This window comes from Nilaparvata lugens, chromosome 4 (assembly GCF_014356525.2).
Source record: "Nilaparvata lugens isolate BPH chromosome 4, ASM1435652v1, whole genome shotgun sequence".
In the NCBI taxonomy this organism is placed as follows: Eukaryota; Metazoa; Arthropoda; class Insecta; order Hemiptera; family Delphacidae; genus Nilaparvata; species Nilaparvata lugens.
This window is the reverse complement of record NC_052507.1, coordinates 46,656,034-46,679,592: the sequence shown is the minus strand read 5'-3', so window position 1 is coordinate 46,679,592 and position 23,559 is coordinate 46,656,034. Positions and strand designations below refer to the sequence as shown.

The following is a 23,559-nucleotide window of genomic DNA, read 5'->3' as shown; positions in this document are numbered from 1 at the left end:
AAACTGAATGTACCTCTCGTAAGATATGATTTGGGAAGGGAAAGGAAATCAGGTAAGGGATATGCTGAAAAATTAGGAGCAGCTAAGTATATCTGCCAATATGCAATGAAGAGTCAAAAATAAAGAAAAAGCTCTTGTAATGGAATCCTTGAAAACCTTGAGAAAATACAGGTGAAACTTTGCTGTAATGAAAAAGTCTGTTGTCAATCCATCCGAATCCGGGCCAAGGGCGACTGTAACAGGATGCAATGTTTACAAAACTTTACAGGGCAACCTGCCGATTTTGCAGATCTATTTCAGCTCGACTCGTGCTGTTCACTACACTATCTATAATCAAGGATCAGCAATCTCTCGGAAGGATAAAGGAATGTGGAAATGATTTTTATGGAAACAAAAAAGGATAGGTCTAAGAGACAAGAGAGTTTATAATGTAGTTTACTATTCAGATATAAATTTATGGTAGGACTAAGGTTTAAAACTATATTTATAAGAGAAAAATTGTGGTAAGTTTGAATGATAAAGCTACCGGTATCTCAGGTTGGGATTGCAAATTGATAAATTTATTCTATAAGTAATTTTAAGATTTCATGAGTTAAGAAGTACCTACTAGAGGAGTTGCAGCCTATTTATGTAATTGAAGAATAACAGTTAAGCTACTCTCATAGTATGTTATTCAATTTATTAGTATGTTATTTAAGATACTTTACTATTCAGTTGTCAATAAATTTAGGACAGTTTTTAAAAACATATTTATAATTGCAAAATTTTGGTAAGTTTGAGTGATAAAATTATCTGGAGTTCAGGTTGCAAGATTGATCAATTTATGCTAGAAATAATTTTAAATTTCAAGAGTTGAAAAGTAATTGAAGAGTTGTGACTTGTTTATGAATGGAAAAATAAAAGTTAAACCACTTATAGTATGTTATGAAAATAATTGAAAAAAGTAGAATTAAAAATAATAATTTATTAGATTTGAGATTTATAGTTATAATAATACAGTTAATAAGTTTTAAAATAGATGTTATAGGTTATGAAATGCTACGAAACGATGAACAGCATTAATCTCTACAAGTAAAATCAAAAGCAGTCAGGCCTATCTTATCTGAGCAGAGAGCAGCTGAAAACAGTCCGTCTATCACCATGGCTCGAGCCGAACTCCTTATCATTGCCATCTAGGACCGAATTTGCCAGTATTTGCCACAATCCTCGCATGGCTCTGGGCTCCGCCATATTCAACAATACTCGCAATGCTGATGTCCGTTTTCAAACTCGCGGAGCACCCCACCTTGAGACAGCGCCATGCAATATTCCCATTTGCCAACGAGCGATCCCGTCTGTAACTGTAACCGTCGGTTTCTATGCCCTGATTCCCCTTTTTTGTTTGAAATTTTTCAATGAAACTCGACATTTCACTTTGAACAATTAATTACGACATAATTCAAAGTGATTATTCAACAAGCAGTTCGTAATGGAATCAAACATTGAAGAGTGTCGACATTTCAGTGTGGGATATGACGATCAGGAAGGCAGAAGAGAGAAGGACACCCAGAAAAGGATCAGCAGAAAGGAAAACCTAGGACTGCCAAGAGAGCTGTCAAGGCCAAGGACATGGAAGCTCCTGATTTGATGGAAATTATTATTAGAATATCTTCTTCTTCTTTTTCATACGCTTTTGCCATTAAGCGTCGGGTTCCTTCAACCATTCTCTAAACTTTATACAATCCTGTGCCATTCTCTTTACTTCATTCATTGTCTTTCCTCTTCCAGCAGCTATACTCTCTACATACTGATTCCATTGCAGTCGTGGTCGTCCCCGGCCTCGTTTTCCTTCCGGTCTTGCCTCCATAACCAGCCTTGCCTTCCGTTCATCACTCATCCGAGCTACATTGCCATACCATCCCAGGGTTTTTCGTTGAACAGTGGTAATCAGTTCCTCCTGTTTTAATGTTTCTCTGATCACACTATTTCTCACTCTGTCTCTTTTGGTTTTTCCAACCACCCTCCTTACGTATCTCATTTCTGAGGAGGTAATTCTACTCTTGTGCTTTTCTATCATTGTGAGGCATTCAGTTCCATAGATTAGAACTGTCTTAAATATCGACTCATATATCCTTATTTTAGTTCCCTGGCTTATTTATCGTTTGCCCAGGATGGTTCTGCTAAGCTGGAAATACACTTGGTTGGATTTCCTTACTCTGTTGTTTATCTCTTCATCAACTTCTCCATCTGCAGAGATTAATGTTCCAAGGTATAGTTGTTCATAGTTGTTCACCCTTTCCAATATTTCACCATCCCATGTTATATCCAACTCCACATTCTCTTGATTCTTTGATACTATCATCTCTTTACTCTTCTCAATGTTGACAACCATTCCCTTATTTCTTATCGCACTACACCATGTAACATATTCAATTTGGATAGATAAATAAATCCCTAGCTGAAATATTAATAGGTCTAAGTAAAGTAACTGGCTAATATCGCCAAAGAGATAACATAAAGATTAGATAATATCAGATTGTCCTGGCTAAACTGTACAACAGCCTAAGAGGAATTGAAATAATTTTTTGCTAATATATAATATATTATAAAATATTGAAGGTTGAGGTTAGGCATAAACATTTAGTGATCGGCGACCTAACGATCGACCGAGCCCTGCAACGTAGAATCTGACCAAACACCTTGGCAGAAATTTATTGTGGCAAAACGGTATGCAATTTGAGGAACAAAAGGTCTCATGTGGCTAATTATTATGATGCATGAAACAAATAATAACATATAAAAAATTAACTAGCATATAGAGAGCATATTTAAAAAACCTAATAAAAATAATTAAATGTATCCAGGAAATAGGAGGTTACCAGGCGCATGAATACTGAAATAATTTGCATGCACCAATCACATAATGGCAATTGGAAGGCGGCAATAGTATGCCGATTCAAAAATATTTGTATATATTTCTACAAATAAATAGAATTTGTATAAAATTGTTGTATAGTCTATGTTTTGGATATGGCCCGAAGGCAAAGAAATTATTAAACATACAACATAAGTAATAATTTAATATTTTAGTACGGTCTATTGCTCTATATATTTTTGCTATGATTTATTTTTTGCAATATTTGTCAATATATGTATCAAATTGTTTATGGTGTGCAATTTATTTTAATTCCTTAATACTATAGGATAAGTACCATATATATATATTTATTCTTTAGTGAATTATCAGAATTATTGTGGAAGCTCATATCTGGGCCTATAAAGATCTTTATGAGACTGTATCTTATTAAAAACCACGACCTAATTTTTATAATTATATTAAAATATTTCATGCTCTACCGACTGATGCCAAGCAGGAGGCTAATCGTTATTTAAATATAAAAAATAATGTGACAACCATTCTGTTACAACATTTTGTAGATCTCTTTGAGTATTACCTATTAGCAAGATATCGTCTGCATATATCAGTGCTTGAATGTATACTGGGCGGAGGTTGCGGTTTCCAATCTTGCTTCGAGTCGTTCTTCTCTTGCACATTTTTATTATTTGATCCATCAGTACTATGAATAGAAGTGGGCTTAGACTGTCTCCTTGTTTGACACCTTTATCTATTTTGAATTCTCTAGATGCAGCACCTCCTATTCTCACAACCCCTCTGACATTACTGTACAGGCTTTCAATTGTTTTGGTAAGTTCAGGTGACACACCTGCTTCACTGAGGGCATCCCAAAGGCACTGTCTAGATACGGTGTCGAAAGCTGCTTTCAAATCTAAAAAGGCAATATATGTTTGACCAGCTCGACTCAATCTCTTATCCATGTCTTGTCTTATTGTAAACATATGATCACTAGTCTGATGATCCCTTCTCAAGGCTGCCTGTTCCTCTTCCAGCCCTTCCTCCACCTCTACTCTCAGTCTTCTGTCTAGTATTCTAGAGTAGATTTTCAGCAATACTGATGACAGGCAGATGGCTCTGTAATTTTCACATTTTACTGTGCTTCCTTTCTTGTTTATGGGGATAATAACGTTCTTCTCCCATTCTGAGGGAATTTTTGCATAGTGCCAGATATCATTACAAAGATGCCATATCCATTTAGCCACAACATCCTGTCCACCAAATTTTATTAGTTCTGGGGTAACATCATCATATCCAGCTGCCTTACCTAATTTCAGACCAGAAATCGTGCTTTGAACTTCCTGGAGGGATATCTGCACCTCATTTTGTTGTTGTTCTTCCACATTATGATCATTATCACTCTCAGTGGGTCTTTCCTCTTCCTTTAATGTCTTCTCATAGAAACTCCTCAATACTTGCTTGATAATTAGTTATGTCATAAAGAAAATAAGAATAGCTTTAGGCTTACCTCTCGAAAATGATTTTTGCTTAAAGTTAAGATTGTGATCTACTGTAGTAGTCGTAGTTTGATTTTCATTTCTTATCAATTTCAGTATTAATGCTAACTACTTGCTTTAGAGCTTACTACTATTATTGACTTTTATCACCCCTATCAAAATTCAATACACTCAGTCTATGCATGAACTTCATCATCTCATATAATTATATTCTATTACATCGGTGCCGGTGGGCTTGGCGTGTCTAATGTTCTGTTTGAGGACGATATGAGCGAAGTTCTTTCTAATTTCAAAAGAACGAAGGAATCTTCTCCTGTTTTTGCTAATAGAATCTTTTTATGCTCATGTATTTCTCACTTCATCTATTGTGTTTATGTGTTGTGTATGAATATTGTACGAATGATTTGTGTGTGTGTCATCTTAATGATTGATGTTTTATCATCTATTAGTATGTATTACTATTACTATCGCTATTATACTATACAAAATGACTTCATCATTAGTAATGGTTGAAATTTGTGAATTTGTGGGGGACACCACTGATGTTAACACGTGCTTTCTAACAAACGGTGAAAACATCACAATTTTTCACCAAAATATCTGTAGTTTGAATAAAAACTTTGATTCATTTTTATTCATTTGTTTTTAATGTTCTTAGTTGCTGGAAAGTAAAGCCGGATGTAATTATCTTGACTGAAACCTGGTTTCAACCGATCGATGATACCAGCCCCTACAACATCAAAGGTTATGATAATTACTCTACCGGTAATGATGTAAGTAGGGCATCAGGTATTATCATTTTTGTCTCATCTAGCAGAGGTATTGTGTGTTCGCGGGAGGAATCAAAAATTGATGGTGCTGATTCAGTTTTACTGCACTTTAAAATTCTTAACTACAATTTCAGCATTTTGAGCTTGTACAGATGGCAGTTTGTTGGAATGGATGTTTTTCTAAATAGTTTTGGCCAATTTTTGGAGAGTGTAGGATGTAGGCCTAAGGGTGACTCAATGGTTCTGGGTGACATTAATATTAATATTAATGATATAAATAATCCTGGAGCTTTTGACTACTTGGAAATTTTGCATTCTAACGGTTATCAATCGCTCATAGATATTGATACCCGTGTAACAGATTTGAGTTCAACTTGTATTGATCACATTTTCTTCAAGTCAAAATATAATAGGATAAAAGTTCGGAGTGCAGTGATTGAATCGCTCAACGCTCATTACTGACCACAGAGCGGTTTCAGCTTCATTGTCAATACCTGAATATAGAGACAGTGATGCTACTCCAGTAGTTCAAAATATAACAGATTTTAAGAAGTTAGCTGACTTATTGATGGAACACGACTGGACTAATTTATATGATTGTAACCTTGTTGATGGCAAGTTTTCCATATTCATGGATGTACTCCTCAACTATATAAATCAGTGCACTTACCAGCGCAAAAGTTCTTTTAAAAATAATAAGCACTTGAAACCATGGATGACAGATAGCATTTGCATTGCAATTAGAAATCATGATAAACTTTACAAAAAACACAAGAAATATCCCCAAAATAATAATTTTAAACATGATTTTTTAACTGCAAAGAGTAATATAAATAAATTGATAAAAGAACAAAAATATAAATACTTTTCAAAATTGAAGACTTTTCCTGTAAAGAAGCAGTGGGAGATCATCAATGATCATTGTGGTCAAGCTACTTCTAAAAAAAGCCTATCCATCTGCATTGCAGAAATAGTGTTTTGATTGATGAAAAACTCATCGCAAAGAAATTCAATGAATATTTCATAAACATACCACAAGAAATAATTTCTTCTATACAGTTTGAAGTTTTGAAGTTTTTATTATTCTCAATAAGCTCAATACAAGAAAATGTAAAATACATGCATATAAAAAGAAAAAACAAATAAACAAGTTTATAATATACATAACTGCATAGTAACGAATCAAACCAAATTTAATATTACTTATTGAGAAAAATACAATCCAGCACGTAAGATGCAACTTACGGACCGCTGGAGGGAGTCTAACACACTATTTTACTAAAGCAATAGAATGGACTGAAAAAAAAGAAAAAAGAGAGATAAAAAAAACATTTATGGGCTGTAATCAAAATAGGATATTAGTATTTAATTATTAAAGAGATGATGCTAATTAGAGATACATGATCCAGATGAATCGATGAATGATAATTATAATAGAAAATTCAAAACTATTAATTTCTGTAACTCTTTCTTTCTAAAACCCATAACTTCTTTTGAATTATTAACTGAAATAAAAATATTGACAAAAGGAAAGTCTCTGGGACCGGATAATATATCATCTAATTTAATAAAATCAATATCTTATGCAATAGTACCTATTTTGTGTCACATCTTTAATGCGAGCTTTTCAGAGGGTAAATTCCCAACTAGACTCAAAACTGCAAAAGTGATCCCGATATTCAAAAGTGGATCTAATACAGAAATCTCAAATTACAGACCCATCTCATTACTCACAGTTTTTTCAAAAATTTTTGAAAAACTTTTTAAAAAAAGAATAATATCCTTTTTCAGTAAAGTAAAGTTCTTTCATAGGGATCAATTTGGTTTCCAGGAGGGATTAAGTACAGAGCAGGCGCTTAACAAGTTCATGGCAGATATCTATCACGGGATCAATACACCTCATAAGTACAGAACGTCAGGTCTATTCTTAGACATAAGAAAAGCGTTTGACACTGTAGAGCACAATATCCTTTTGGAAAAGCTTCGTGCTGCTGGAATCCGTGGGGTGGCTAACATGTGGCTAAGATCATATTTGTCAGATCGCAAGCAATATGTTTCAATTTCTAACAGTGATAGTGATTTGGCAATGGTTAAATATGGTGTCCCACAAGGATCAGTTTTGGGTCCCATACTATTTTTAGTGTACATCAATGATTTATTTTCTCATACTTTTAATGGATCCATTACATCCTTTGCTGATGACACAGCCCTAGCATACTCAGCCAAAGACGAAAGAGAATTGCATAGAATGATTCAGCATGATCTATTTGATCTGCGATGTTGGTTTGATTGCAACAAATTAGCAATTAATGCAGCTAAAACCTCCTACATAAACTTCTCTTAGTCAGCAACTTTCTATTTCCCAGATCCTATTAAATACCATCAATTTGGATGTGATTCAGTGGGTTGAGACTGGTTGAGACTGAAACAATCAGAATCCGTCAAATATTTAGGATTGATTTTGGACCAGAGTTTAACTTGGGACTTTCACATAAGAAAAATAAAAAGGTACCTTCTATATTTAGTAAAGACATTTTATCGATTAAGAGAGTTCTTCCCTGTATCTATTCTTTGTATGATGTATTTTGCTTTTTTCAATTGTAGGTTGGAGTATGGCATTTCTTGCTATGCTTCCACATTCATGTCACATTTTGAAAATCTTATAGTTCTACAAAAATCTGTCATTAGGGTCATTTATGGTGCTAGTAGACGGGCTCATACTTTCCCTATGTTTAAATCATTGGGGATTCTCCCTTTTAGATATATGTATGTGTTGAAAGTTCTATCCCTGTTTTATAAAATGAGTGGGGATAGATATTTGATGGAAAATATTGGACAAGACAGTTTGGTTACACGGCAAACTACATGAATGCTGGTGAGACTTCCCAAACCCAACTGTACCACCTTTCAAAGATGTTTCATTTTTCTGGGACCAAAATTTCACAATATCCTTCCTGAGGAAATGAGGAAACTGAAAATTTGCAAACAATTCATCCGTAAAACGAAGTGTTGGCTATGGCTTCATTCAACTTTGGAAATTGAAAATTTCTTCAGAGTGGTATGCTAAGTAAATAAATTGTCATAAAACCTAAACATTTTTCTTCTTCTTCTCTCTTTTGTCTTAAATTCTTTTTTCTGCCTTAAAAAACCTATTGGTCGATTTATAGGTGGTGGCTTCCTCCCCACTGTTCACATGAAGTTTATATCACTATGAGATATAAGTAACAAGGGGGAATGCTCCGATGTGTGAATTGTCGAATATTGTTGACTGTGTGAATGCGTGTGTGTATGTGTCGTATCGTTTTCATATGTCCCATTATTCAAACTCCTATTCACGGACAAGGGCTTTGCGGAAGCTCTTTTGTGAATAGTATTTTTGTTTGCATCGGTTCTCACATAAAATGTTAAGGTTCATTTCCACCATCAGTTACATTATTCCAAAATGTTGATATGAGTTGAGTACTTATAAGTTTAAAGTTAATTTCTACTGTATTATTGATACATTATGATATAGTGCCAAATTAACCTTTCAGAAGTGCTTAGTATCTTTAAATTGTTAGTTATAGGTATCTGATGAGATGTTTTTTATTTTGTTGTATTGCTGATGTAAACAATAAAACTTGAAACTTGTAGCACCTCATTCAAATCAGATGTTACCCTTCCTTCCTCGTCAACTACACTTCTCACTCGCTTTCCATACTTTCCTCGTAGAGCTCGAACTGTATGCCAAATTTTATTACTCCTTGTTTGATCATTTTTCTCAATTTCCTTTCCAAATTCTTCCCATGACTCCAACTTAGGTTTTCTCACCTCTTGTTTGGACTCATTCCGTTTCTGTACATATTCATTCCAATCCTCTGCACTCTTGCTTCTATGAAACTTTTTCCAAGCTTCTTTTTTCAGTCTAATCTTCTCTTTCACAGAATCATTCCACCACTTGGTTCTTTTAACATGTTCTCCAAACATTGTCATTCCACAAACATTTTCTGCCACTTTTAACAATGTATTCTTTAATAGGTACCATCTTCTTACAATATTCTCTTCTGATTCTCCATGAATTTGCTCTTCCTTCCTTCTAAGCTCCTCCGTTATTGCTCTTTGATATTCCCGTCTTTTCTTTGTCTTGCTCAACTCCATCACTTTGATTTTCCTATACTTCGGTGACTTACACTTCTTTGGGGGTTTTATTCTTGTTCCCATGATCACAAGTTTGTGCTCTGTACTAAGTTCGGCACTTCTGTACACCCTAACATCAGTCACTGCATATCTAAAATGCCTTGTATATACGAAGTAATCTATAGCACTCTTGACTCCTCTGCTGTGTGACTCAAATGTGATTTTGTGAATATTTTTGTGAGGGTAGAAGGAATTGCCAACCAGAAGATCATTGTCTATACAAAATTCCAGCATTCTCTTGCCACTGCCGTTCAAAACCGACTCAGCTCCATGCTTCCCCAAACATCCATGACCGATTGTGATGTCATTACCTACTCTTGCATTCCAGTCTCCCATTATGATTATGTGTTCTGCATATTGTCGTGCCTCATCTAATGTTTCCTGTAGTGCTAGGTAGAAAGTCTCTCTTTCCAACTCAGCATAATCATCTGTAGGAGCATAATATAAGTTGTATAAGTGACACTATTAGGATATCATAATTTATAATAATAATTCCATTCCAAGTTCATAATCTGACAATCTTCATATACAGAGTATTAATAGATGAAATGAGTGGTCTCCCTTATCAACTTAATTCCACCATCAAAATAATAAATCACCCTGAATCCGAATCACCCGCGTATGGAAAAACAGCTGAGATTGAAACTGTTCAGATAGAAACGTTGTCATGGATACTAGTAGACACGCAACAGTTGGAACAGCTGAGAAGTAACGGTATTTTGACAACCAGAGATAAACCTCTCTATTCTCGCTATCTGCTTCTCGATGTTGATGTTATCACTTCGGTTCACAACAGACGAAAAAAATTACTTAGTAGTTGTTTACTGCTCGTATCGTACTCATCAGGCAAATACTGGCAATTAGAAATGGCCGAAATCCTCCAAGATCGAGTGAAAAGTACGCGCTCTTCGCCTGATTATTAATATTGTCTACTTAGTTTGTGACCAGTGGATATCATCAGAAGGTAAACTAGAACTTAATAACTCACTTGATAATAACAAGTTGTCAACTATTCCACTTTGAATACTTAAATATTACAAGAAATACGGAGCTACAGATTTGAGCACTAACAAGGCAGCCCAGTGCTACCAATTCTCAATCAGGTACTTGTGGATGAGAATACTGCGTGAGGTCTACTGTTCACAGAACTACTAGTTTAATTTGATTATGTTTTTACCTTGTTAATTTTACTTTGATTATCTGATTACACTACTGGGTACCGTACGTGATTTCCAAGATGCTATTTAATTTCTACTTATGTAATTCTAGGAGAAAATAAATCTATTCATTCATTACATCAAATATACCGGTATCAGCTATCCTCTATAGAAGGCAGTGGAAAGGCAGAAAATCGACAACGCTGTTTTCCTATCTTTCTCCACTAATATAGGCCTACTATTAATAAGGTGCTATTATAGCATGGACCTCACTATAGTCGTACTGAAAATTAATTGAATAGTGCAGATTCAAACTCTTATAAGTGCGCGGTTTGTACGTAATTGAGTTCATTCCCAAATGAATCATGAATGTATACAGTACCCTACTGTTATAAGCATAAGGCCACCGTAAGTTATAAGGCATAGTCTAAACCATGAGCCATAGACCATGTTATAAGGCAAAAGCCATTGAGTATTACTTGTAACTACAAAAATATTCAATTAATAATCAAATTGGCGAGTGCCTGCTGGAAAACGAGCTATCCGAATATTCTGATTGTTATTGGGTATCAGTTATGAGTGTAGACTAGTGATCATTGGATTATTTCATTTAGCACAAAGGTCCTGAAGAAAAGGTGATCGGCTGATCGCAAGTTCACTTGGGATATTTAACATTTCTCATATCCATTAATGATTGGTACCAGGTATTATTTTGTTTCAAATTCAATAGATCGTTTCAAACGAAATATTTTTACACCTGTTCTGAATCTGCAAAAATTCTGTCCCTACAACCATAATTTTATAATTTATTTCAATGATTAGTGATTACCCAAAAAAAGTAGAACTGATGAGTGATTGGCAAAAGTAGAACAGATAAGGAGTGTACGGTGACTGAAAATATTGAGGAATTTGCCACAAAACAATATTTATTCACACATAGTTACAACAGGAATGAACAATACATTTATATTCAATAACATCAATTCAACTACGTAAAAGCACTCGACTGATCCCATGAATATACATGTGAAAATCAAACATTTCTTAAAACAAGAAAAACAACTTTTTACTTACAAATTGTTTTGTTAGTCAAAAAATAACCAAGTTAGTTTATCTATATACAAAAATATCCTTTAATTTAAATATTTCATATTATATATTAATTTTGTTCGGTGACAATATTATGAAATATACAAATATGATTATGTATTTATCATGATACAACAAAACAAATATTATAATAGTGTGCGGTCCATTCAATCACCGACCGTCTCCCATAGCCGGACAGTCTCCCATAGTCACATAAATGACAGTTTTGTCTTAGTTTTTGTCACCTGAAACAAAAAAAAAAGTATTTATCAATAAAGCAGACCGTCTAATACCCAATTACAATGTCAATGTCCTCAATCAAAGAATAAATTATTATAAGAGGGTCATTTTTTTAACCTCCGATCAAACATTCCTATGGTAGCGACAAGCGGTAGAAGAGCAATGTTCACAGAGCTTATCAGTGTGTGTGTGTGTGCCACCCCCCCCCCGAAAAACTCTGTGATCAGCGCGTCAATCGTTATCATCTTGAAGAGGCAAAAACATGGTCGGTTTTTCAACTTCATTTGAGTCTTCCGCCACTTGCTAGTTGCTTAGCATTATTCTTTCTTTTATTAGTTTAATAGTTTAGTAGAAATCCACCAGAGAATGAATCAAGTTTACGTAGGAAACTTCATGAGTACCGTAATGATGTGCTTGAATGGTGTCGGAAATTTGAAGACGCCAGTTGAAATTACTACCGGAATTGTTGTGAACCATGACAACAAGCCAATAGTAGCCAATACATAAGCCAATCGTAGAGCTTCCTTCCCTGCCAACTCGTCCGCCACCAATGCAAAAACGCCTGAAAAAACGCTTCATGTGGCTTGACCCTAAACCTGACTTTGTCACCAGTAACTTCTACCTTTTCCTCAAACTGAAGACATGACTTGAGGGCAGCACTTGCAAACAAAAAGAAACTAGAACCAAGTCGTAGGGTAGCCCACTTCAATTCAGGTATGGTAGGCAGGTCCACAAGTATGACAAAAAACTGGTGTGGCGCACTCACACAACTCTCCTTGCCGTTATGAAAATTGATCACCTGACGCTAGTGTTCACGCGCATCTCAAGTCTACTATTCAAAGATCTGAGCCAGCTGGTGAAAGGACAATAACGCTGGAGACACACGAGGTCTGCTATCTCTTCATAGTGAATGATTTAAAAGAATCAAAAGTTGCCAACAGTTTGCAATTTAATAATCACATTTTCTCGAATTTCGAGCTTATTTTCAATTTTAGGTGAAATTTGAGAGTCGAGTCGAGGCAGTGGTAGAGGACGGTTGTTTTCCAAGCAGCTCCGGTTCAGATAAGATAGCCTGTTTACTTCTATTTCTTGATTGTCAATTTTAATACTGAACTTTTTCATAACCTAGAAATTGTTTTTTTTTATGTATAAATATTGATTAATATAGCCCAATCATAGCAAATATTACTAATCACTTAACACCATAATTATTTAATATTTATTTTTCCTTCTGACTCCTATACTTTTAATTCGTCGACTGATATTTCTGAGTCTGTACGGCAGCATTCAGAGTTGTCAGAATTTATTATTCCAGTTTCAAATAATAGAGAACATTAAAAATATATAAATATTTTTCTGAACCTCAGCTCATCTAGAAAATTTATTAATAGACTGTTACAATACGTGAAGAGTTTCTAGTGATTATTCTTTAATAGATCTCTGGTAATTCACACTCCAAATTTTATTTCTTTATCATCTCAAACAGTTGAACAATTCAGTTAGGCTGATTGATAAGTTTTTAATAAATTGTAATTCCATTGGGATTTGGATTAGTTACTGATCTGCTTCTCACAACGAATCAACTAATTAATTACTCAATAACTTTTCAAACAACAATAACCTATTTCAGAGACTTTTTCGATATTCTAAGTGGCAAACATACATTCTTTTGTGTTCCACTTGTCCTTGTAAGCGGTGTACAGGGGTATATTATTTGTAAACTCTGTGCAGCCTTGCTCTGGGCATTTTTCGGGCTTGTCCCGGAGGCGGACGGGATACGCCCGATATTTATTTGTTGGAATCAAAAGGGCCACATTAATTAACAGTAACTTGGTTCTCAGTGAGGGGCAGACTAAATTTCGGTGTTTGCTTGAACTAGGATATTTTAACTGAAAAGTTCTATACATACTCTACGGTACGAACTCTTCAAAGATTTCTATAAAAGAATACGAGTAAATTAATTTCTTATCGTTTCCTTTCTACATCAAGCTACAATATAGTACAGTACTACCGTTTCGTGTTTTTGAGTGTCTCTTTCCTAGCTAGCGTTTATCTCTGATTGTCGACGTTGACTCTGGTGATAGAGTCCCAAAACAAGAGATAAACCGGCATCTCTAACCTCTATAAAAAATCGTAACTTTAACTTGCTATCTTGATTCCTGACGCCGTGCAGACTGATATCAGTTGTAACTTTTACTATTATTGACCATACAGAATAAATTCTCAAACGTTTTTATCACAGAATATCACTTTCTGTATCAGAATATTACTTTCTGTAATATTTAATATAACTTTGATGTAACTTTCTGTTACATAGACAGAATACATTGTACTTAAATATAACTTTCTGTTACATAGACAGAATAAATTGGACTTTAATATAACTTACGTATACATTATAACTTGAATATAACTTTCTGTTATTGGGTATCTTTAAAAGTTATATCTCTAACTCATCTTCCATGTATTTATCCTGAAGACTCCTTGCATTCTTTTTCACCCACATACTGCTTTATATTTATTGTGAATAACACATTACATGTGATATTAATTACATCACTATTACAATAATTACTATTAATCCTGTCAAATATAATCCTAATTAATTGTCTGTATGGATGTTTCTAATTCTAATTTAATTCCTCTATCAATATTACATTACTAACACTTGAATCCAATCATACTATTTTTTATCTACACTATTTTTTAATCATACTCTCTCTATCCTAAATAGAGCATATTTGTAAGTTATTTATTCATATTCTTTTCTACTAAATCTCAGGACATACCTAATTGAGGTTTACTATTGATACTCTGATTACAAGAGAGGATTGCAATGGAGGATTTCATAATAGGGAGAACTAATAAGGGAAACCCTAAGTTGACTTTTCGCTATTTTACTTACAGGTTTACAAATATTAATGCTGCTGGTCTACGCCAATGGCGTTGCTTAAACAAAAAATGTAAGGCTGCTTTGAAAACAGACGGGGAAATAACAAAGATAGTAGAAATGAGTCAGTCAATCTCACATAATCACCCCCCTCCTGACAACAGATCCGATTATATCGGCGAAGACTCTCTTAATGAAGAGACAACTATTGTTGACGACTTCGACTCTCTCAACGATACGGATAATGTTCTGTCCTCCGTTTCTGGTGTACCGACGGATACTGATTGCAGCACTCCGATAAATTTAAATTCTTCCCTCCACCCTGGTCCAAATGAATCGAATGAATTGAATTTAAACAATAACACATGCATTGATTCATTGAAAAAAGAAAATCTAGACTTGATTGAACAGATGGCTGTATTGAGACAGCAATGGAATGATGCGTTGAACCATTGCATTGGGGTGGACAAGCAGCTAATAGAGTGTAGGGAGGTAACTGATCGCATGAAGATTAGTATAGAGGTGCTGGAAGCTGAGAACTCCACTTTAAAAAATGAGAAACACTCGATCTAGAGATAAAAGACCTAAAATCATTCTATTCACCAGGCAGCACAGCCCAGCGCCGACAACAGAATCTCATTACAGTACCGACAGATAACTCTTTCAGAATCTTTCAGAGCGGTAACACGGAGGCGGACGACAAAATTGATAGAGTTTGTAATGAAACTAAGAAAACTCATAAGAAGAAAAAAAGGAGAAAATTGTTGGTGATGGCCGACAGTCACGGTAGGGACCTGGGATGGGATCTGAACAACGATCTGCGAAATGATGACTTTGAAGTGACAGTGGTTGCTAAACCTGGCGGAAATTTCAAAGCAGTAACACGTGACTTGGCTCAAATGACAAAAGACTTTGATTTTGAAGACAGAGTTTTGGTAATGGCCGGAACCAATGATATGGACGACGAGTGCACGAGACATAAAACTCAAATTGACCTGCAACCTGTTTTTGAAACTGCAAAACGAACGAATCTATCAATATGTACTGTACCCTGTAGATATGACAGACCACAAATGAACTTTCACGTCACGAAATTTAATGAATGGCTGACCAGGGCAATATCTCGTACTGATGATATAGATATATTGGACCTAGCGAAATTCGAAAGAGGAGATTATACTCGGCATGGCCTACATTTGAACAAGAGTAGTGGAAAAGAGAAGTTGAGGAAACTTATTACAAGACACGTTATTGGCAAAAGAACCAATAAGGATGTTACTGGGCTTAGGAAATCACATGTAAATAGAGTAAATAGTGTAGAAATTGGCTGCTTTGGAGTTTCAAATTTGGATTCATATAATAGCAGATCAAATAATTTTTTATAAGTGCCAGTGAATCTTGTGCAGATTATCAAGCAAATACAATAGACAGACAAAAGACTCATCCTCATAGAAACAATAAGCAGGACCATAAGAATAGGAATGATAGAATAACAAAAAACTCACCTAGATATAATAGGCCATTAACAATATTCCATCTCAACATCCAAAGAGGACTGCAAAGTAAACTAGACAGACTGCTCATCGAGATAGACAAATATTCTCCAGACATATTGATCATTTCGGAACATGGTTTGAGATTTGAGCAATTAAATATAACAAATATTGAAGGATATAGACTGTTAAGTGAGTACTGCCGGTCAGAAAAAATGTGGGGTGGCATTGCACTATTCGTAAAAAATGACATATCTTTGGAGATTGAAAAGATTCAACTAGGTGATTTAAGTGAGCCACAGCTGAACAAATCTTTGAAACTGTAGCAATGAAGTTGAAATATGGATCTCGTAGCCTTATTCTGATAGGAACTTATCGGTCCCCAAGTGCTAACACAACAGCTATATTCTTAGAAAAATTTGCCCATCTTCTACAGCACCAAGCAAGAAATAATAATCATATTGTTATTTTGGGGGATGAGAATTTTGATATTTAAAAAAAAAAAACAACCAAGGAGTAAAAGACCTGCAAAATTTACTGATTGAATATGGGTGCCGGATTTGTGACATTCCTATAACAAGGAAAACTCAGAGCACAGCATCCAGTATTGATGGCTGCTACACAAACATACAGAAGGAAGACATACACGTTCTAGCAGAAAGCTCAGCTATATCCGATCATCACCATTTAATATGTAAAATAAAAAATAAGAACAGAGCCCAGGAACCAACATTTCAATACTCTCGAAATTCTTCAAATGCAAAACTGTCTGATTTAAAAAATCTACTAAAATCAACAAACTGGGAATCAGTATACACACCAGCCTCTGTTGAGATGAAATATAACAACTTTTTAAGGATAATGCGCAATTCTCTTGACCAGATTATGCCTAGGATATCAAAAAAGATTAATACAACTAAGAAAGCCATATTTTGGGACAGCAAAATTATCCAATTGAAAGCCCATTTAAAACAAGACCAAGACAGATATACACTTACAGGATCAACTAATGATAAAATAAAGTACCTAGAATCCAAACAAATCTATGATATGGAAGTGAAAAAGAGAAGAAAACAACATGCCATAACCAAAATCATGCAGTCTGATAATAAAACGAAAGCAATTTGGAAACATGTAAATAAAGAGCGGAACAAGCAGTGCAGTCATTCCAAAAACATCAGCCTTGTTGACAAGGGCAATCAAATTATGGATCCACACTTGATCAGTAATATTTTCAATGAACAGTTTACAACACCAAACCCTCATCCTAACCAACAGAATAGTACTCAAATAGTTCCAAACAAAAACATACCAGCTCTCTTAACATTCAAAAGAATTACACAGTCTCATTTGGACATTCTTTTTAATAGACTTAAATCAAATAACTCAACTGGATTTGACGAGTTATCGGGAAGGATGATAAGATACTGTAAAAAAGAAATAATCAAGCCCATATTACATATTATAAATTCTTCTCTTAGTCAAGCAGCCTTACCCACGAAATTAAAGATAGCCAAGGTACATCCCACACACAAAAAGGGAGACAAACAAGATCCTAACAATTATAGGCCGATAGCCAACCTGCCCATTCTATCAAAACTTCTGGAATGAACAGTTTACGATCAGTTAGTCAACCATCTGGAGAATAATAAACTGATAACAAGTTTCCAACATGGGTTTAGGAAGGGGCGGAGTACTAACACAGCTATAGCCGACTTATGCAGCACAATAAATGAGAAAATGAGATCTGGGAGGATAAAAGGATAGCATCAGGACTATTTCTGGACCTCCAAAAAGCATTCGATAATCTTGACCAAAATATACTGATTTCTAAGCTCAGACAGCTCAACATAAGCGAACTGGCCTTACGTTGGATCCATAATTATTTCTCTGAGAGATTTCAATACGTGGACATATTATACTAAAACGAAACAAGCTTTCAAAACATCCACTCATCTATGAAGAAAGTCACTAGGGGAGTACCTCAGGGGTCAATCTTAGGACCTCTTTTTTTCCTTATTTATATTAATGATTTCCCAGAGCTACTCACAGAAAACAAAACGTGCATCCTTTTTGCTGACGATACTACCATTATTTTACCTACCAATCAGAAAGCAAACAATAGTGGAGTTAGCCTAGCATTTGAAGAAGCCACATCAATCTGCAATAGTCTGAAACTCAATATCAACAAGAAAAAGACAACGCTCATCAACTTCACACCAAACAACTGCAATAGAGAGGATGAGGAGTTGAGAGAGGACAGCATGCTGGCGGTGGGCTCTACTAAGTTTCTTGGTGTGATGGTCGATAAGAACTTGAGCTGGAAACAGCATTGCGAATACTTATCTAAGAAATTATCCTCAGCACTTTATGTGATACGACGAATAAGAAATACTACGGATGAAAAAACGGCTCTAACTGCTTACTATTTGCTGTTTACTTCGCACCTGCGATATGGGATTGTTGCCTGGGGAGCTGCACCCCAAAACTGTCTTGACCAAATACTTGGAATACAAAAAAAGGAATAAGAACAATTTTTCAAACGAATGTAATTAAGCACTGCAGGCCTCTGTTTCTGGAAAACAAAATTTTTACAGTAATATCTATATACATCTTGGAAACTATAATACTAGCAAAAAACTCAAATCCACCTTTAAGAGGCAATCAACATAGCTGCAACACAAGTAATAAGACAAATATGAATATCACTCGGCATCGACTAGATAAATTTCGAAGATCTCCAATTTGCACAGGATCACGATTCTTCAACCTTCTCCTGCTACATCTCAAAACTATTGAGAGCAAAAAATTATTTGTCTCAGAATTAAAAAAATACTTGATTGTAAGGCCATATTATGCAGTTTCTGAATACACAGAGGAACATACTTTCCAGCACTTGCGGAAATAAACTATTAAGATTTGACAATTAGATTATTTATATTAAAAATAAATAAATATTTTTTTTATTTATATCAAATTTTGATATTGAGATTAATAATAAAACTTGACAATTCCCTGGTCAATTGACTGTGGCGAAGAACTGAAACTGAACTGAACTGAATGTTACTGAACATTAATTGTAGAGATTTTCATGCTCAATCTTGAATTTTTTTGTTTAAATTGTATCTGAAGCCAGATAATTGGGAATATAAAATCAAACTTTGCATAGATGGGGCTCCTGAAATTTTTACAGATATGGAACTTGTGGTAGTTGATAGAGCTCATCAATAACTATATTAGGTATACATTTGATCAAAATCGTTGGAGCCGTTTTCGAGAAAATCACGAAAACCCCTGTTTTTGACAACATTTTAGCCACCATCTTGAATTGCATTTGATCGAAATTGTTCGTGTCGGATCCTTATATTGTAAGGACCTTAAGTTCCAAATTTCAAGTCATTCCGTTAATTGGGAGATGAGATATCGTGTACAGAGACACACATACACACACACACAGACCAATACCTCAAAACCACTTTTTTGGACTCAGGGGACCTTGAAACATATAGAAATTTAGAAATCCGGGTACCTCAATTTTTTTCGGAAAGCAATACTTTCCTTACTTATAAAATTGTAATAGGGCAAGGAAAGTAAAAATGAGTCAATTTTTATGACGATATGTTGAACAATAATCAAAAGTGAATGTGAGTAAGGATATAATCACATTGGATGCGTGTATGTGCAAGTGCATGTCATATCATGCATGAGCCGAAAAACAAAATCTGGAAAGAGCCATTGCAACATGTTGTGACTACTTGTCTGTAGCTGCTCACACTGAACGCAACCAGCAAGTGTACGCGTTGAGTGTGAGTGTTCAAATTGCTCTCTCCAGATTTTGTTCCTCATCTGCGCGCTTGGTCATGCATAACCAAGCGTGCACTTACACATACAAGCATCCAATGTGATCAAACTTCAACTTTTATATAATTCGTGTATTATGTATGGCCAATCGGAGGATCAGTCCTAGTCTTAGCTTTCTATTGGAAAGGTTGTTTTCACTCTGGCGTCTGATTAGATAGTGGTGTCGATCCGTAAATACAGTGTTCTATAACTTTTGCCTGTAATCTGTGGAAATGATGGACTGTTCTAATTGCAAATCCGTTATAGACGACGTAAAAAATCAAATAAAATGTGTCCAGTGTGATAAATCATTCCATCCCAAGTGTTGCCGTATAGGATCAGTCAAAAATCTACGTAAACTAGGTAAATGTGAGAACACTTGGATATGTGATGATTGTAATAAATCTAAATCTGGTAGTAATAGTGAAACGAGAAGTGATTCTCAAAGTGATTTGCATCTAGAACTAGCTATTTCAAATCTTAGTAGTAGAATAGACAGCAAATTCGAAACTGTTGATAAGTCTTTTGCATCTATTATGGAACAAATAACCTCATTTCGTCAAGACGTTGAAGAAACGAAAGAAGAATTTGCAGTATTGAAAGAAGAATGTTAAGTTTTGAAAAGTGAAAACTCCCGTATGCAAAATCAAATCTGCGACTTGAAAAAAGAGATCAACTACTTGAACCAATATTCACGAAAGGACAATTTAGTTAGCATAGGGGTGCCGTTGACTAAGGAAGAAGATGTTTACTACATGATGAAGAAACTGGCTGAGATATTAAAAATTCCATTTCAAATATCGGATGTTTCAACGGCTCATAGACTGAGAAATTATGGAAAATCGCAACACCCTCCTATTGTGGTCCATTTTGTGGTAAGGAACGTTCGCAACCGCTGGCTACACGCAGCATGCATGCAAAAAGGAATAGACTGTAAGCTACTGCATAATTCGTTCAATAATGGTAGGGATTACATTAATGATCATCTTACCGACAACAATAGATAGCTTCTTAATGGGGCGAGGGACTTGGTGAAGCATAATAAAGTCACATTCACATGGGTTCGCGAAGGAAAAGTCTTCGTTAGGAGGACACCTGATGGTCCAGTCGTCAGGGTCACTGAACAAGATGATTTGGAGTTTTTTGTGAACGACACATAGACTTTGCTACAGAATAAACACTGATACGTAAGTTACTGTCAATATAAAAGATATATTGATATACTATCAATTTTCATTGAACACAGAACGGTGGTGGAAAAGACATTTAATTAGTTTCCATCAATATATCAATATTATTAATGTAATAATGATTGAACTGTATTTTTTGTTTAACTTCTATTGCTATAATATAATTATTTTATGTCTTTCTTAACAGTCCGTTGTTTGGAGCAATGGCCTAATCATGACAAAGTGTCTTCAGTTTTTTCGTTATCATGATAGTGGAGCTATAATATTCTATATAAGAGAGAGTAGGGTTGGGTTTGTTCGTTTGTTCGCATCAAAACATGTCAACTTGTGGATTGCATACAGGGAAAATGGGAATGATTTAGATCTCCAAATTTTGAACATAGATTCTAAAAATATCAATCTCGTGCACCTGGAAATTTCAATTTTCCTTCTAGATTATTCAAAATTAATGTTCAAATTCATCTATGCTACCGTTCCATAGGCTACATTGTTGCAGCCCAAAGTGTTTTTTTATGAGAAGGTTATAATGCTGTTACAAGACTATCATTTTTGAATGGCCGTGTATCACAACAGTAAAACACTAGCTAATGGAGCGATGGTTCCTCGGTTCGAATCCCGATGCTTCCCAATTTTTTTGTTCTTAATTTTTTCCCTCGAAACGTATTATTATCAATTATTTTTTGAAGGAATTTGTTTTCATTACAATTGAACTTGTATTTTATCAAATAATTATTATTAATGTAAAATTTTGCCACCAGTACAAATGAATTGGACATAGTCTTCATGCTGTAGGCCAATCATTGAATTTCATAAGAATAACATGAATAGATCACAAAAAAAATATTTTATAATTTATATTCTTCAGTTATAATGTACTATCAGACACGAAAGCTATGTCCACTTGCTCCCCACCATCAACAAAACTGAATTCCGTTTATACCATATTTTTTTACCTTTTTGAACCACCAAGAAAACATTTTATACCACCACCCAAACCGAGATAATAGCAAATTTAAGGTCGGGGATCAAGTGGACACTCCCTCCCCGCCATCAACGAAACTGGAATTCAATTACACCATATTTTTGTACCTTTTTGTACCACCAAGAAAAATTTTGTACCACCTCCCAAACCGAGATATTTGCAAATTTAAGGTTGGGTAGCAAGTGGACACTCCCTCCCCGCCATCAACGAAACTGGAATTCATTTATGCCACATTTTTGTACCTTTTTGTACCACCAAGAAAAAATTTTGTACCACCTCCCAAACCGAGATAATAGCAAATTTAAGGTCAGGGAGCAAGTAGACACTTCCTCCCCACCATCACCAAACTGAAATTCAATCATGCCATATTTTTGCACCATTTTTCTACCTTTTTATACCACCAAGAAAAAATTTTGTACCACCTCCCAAACCGAGATAATAGCAAATTTAAGGTCGGGGAGCAAGTAGACACTTTCTCCCCGCCATCACCAAACTGAAATTCAATCATTCCATATTTTTGCACTATATTTCTACCTTTTTGTACCACCAAGAAAAAATTTTGTACCACTTCCCAAACCGAGATAATACCAAATTTAAGGGTGGGGTGCAATTGGGCACTTCCTTCCCGTCATCACTGAACTCAAATTCAATTATGGCATAGTCTTGTACCATTTTTGTACCTTTTTGTACCACCAAGAAAATATTTAGTACCACCAACCAAACCGAGATATAAGCAAATCTAAGGGCGGGGAGCAAGTGGACATTCCCTCCCCGCCATCACCAAACTGGAATTCAATTATGCCATATTTTTGTATCATTTTTGTACCACCAAGAATAAATTTTGTACCACTTCCCAAACCGAGATAATAGCAAATTTAAAGGTGGGGAGCAAGTAGACACTTCCTCCCCACCATCACCAAACTGAAATTCAATCATGCCATATTTTTGCACCATTTTTCTACCTTTTTATACCACCAAGAAAAAATTTTGTACCACCTCCCAAACCGAGATAATAGCAAATTTAAGGTCGGGGAGCAAGTAGACACTTTCTCCCCGCCATCACCAAACTGAAATTCAATCATTCCATATTTTTGCACTATATTTCTACCTTGTTGTACCACCAAGAAAAAATTTTGTACCACTTCCCAAACCGAGATAATACCAAATTTAAGGGTGGGGTGCAATTGGGCACTTCCTTCCCGTCATCACTGAACTCAAATTCAATTATGGCATAGTCTTGTACCATTTTTGTACCTTTTTGTACCACCAAGAAAATATTTAGTACCACCAACCAAACCGAGATATAAGCAAATCTAAGGGCGGGGAGCAAGTGGACATTCCCTCCCCGCCATCACCAAACTGGAATTCAATTATGCCATATT

General features: G+C 35.2%; 1 protein-coding gene across 1 annotated transcript in view; it reads right to left on the bottom strand.

The window, feature by feature from the left end:
• Positions 1 to 11,361: 11,361 nt before the first annotated feature.
• LOC111054855 (transcription initiation factor IIA subunit 2) overlaps positions 11,362 to 23,559 on the bottom strand; it is a 77,012-nt gene continuing 64,814 nt past the window's right edge. The window contains exon 4 of the mRNA XM_022341969.2: positions 11,362 to 11,787. Coding sequence (XP_022197661.1) covers positions 11,774 to 11,787 — 14 coding nt within the window. The 3' untranslated portion in view covers positions 11,362 to 11,773. The remainder of the gene's footprint in view (positions 11,788 to 23,559) is intronic.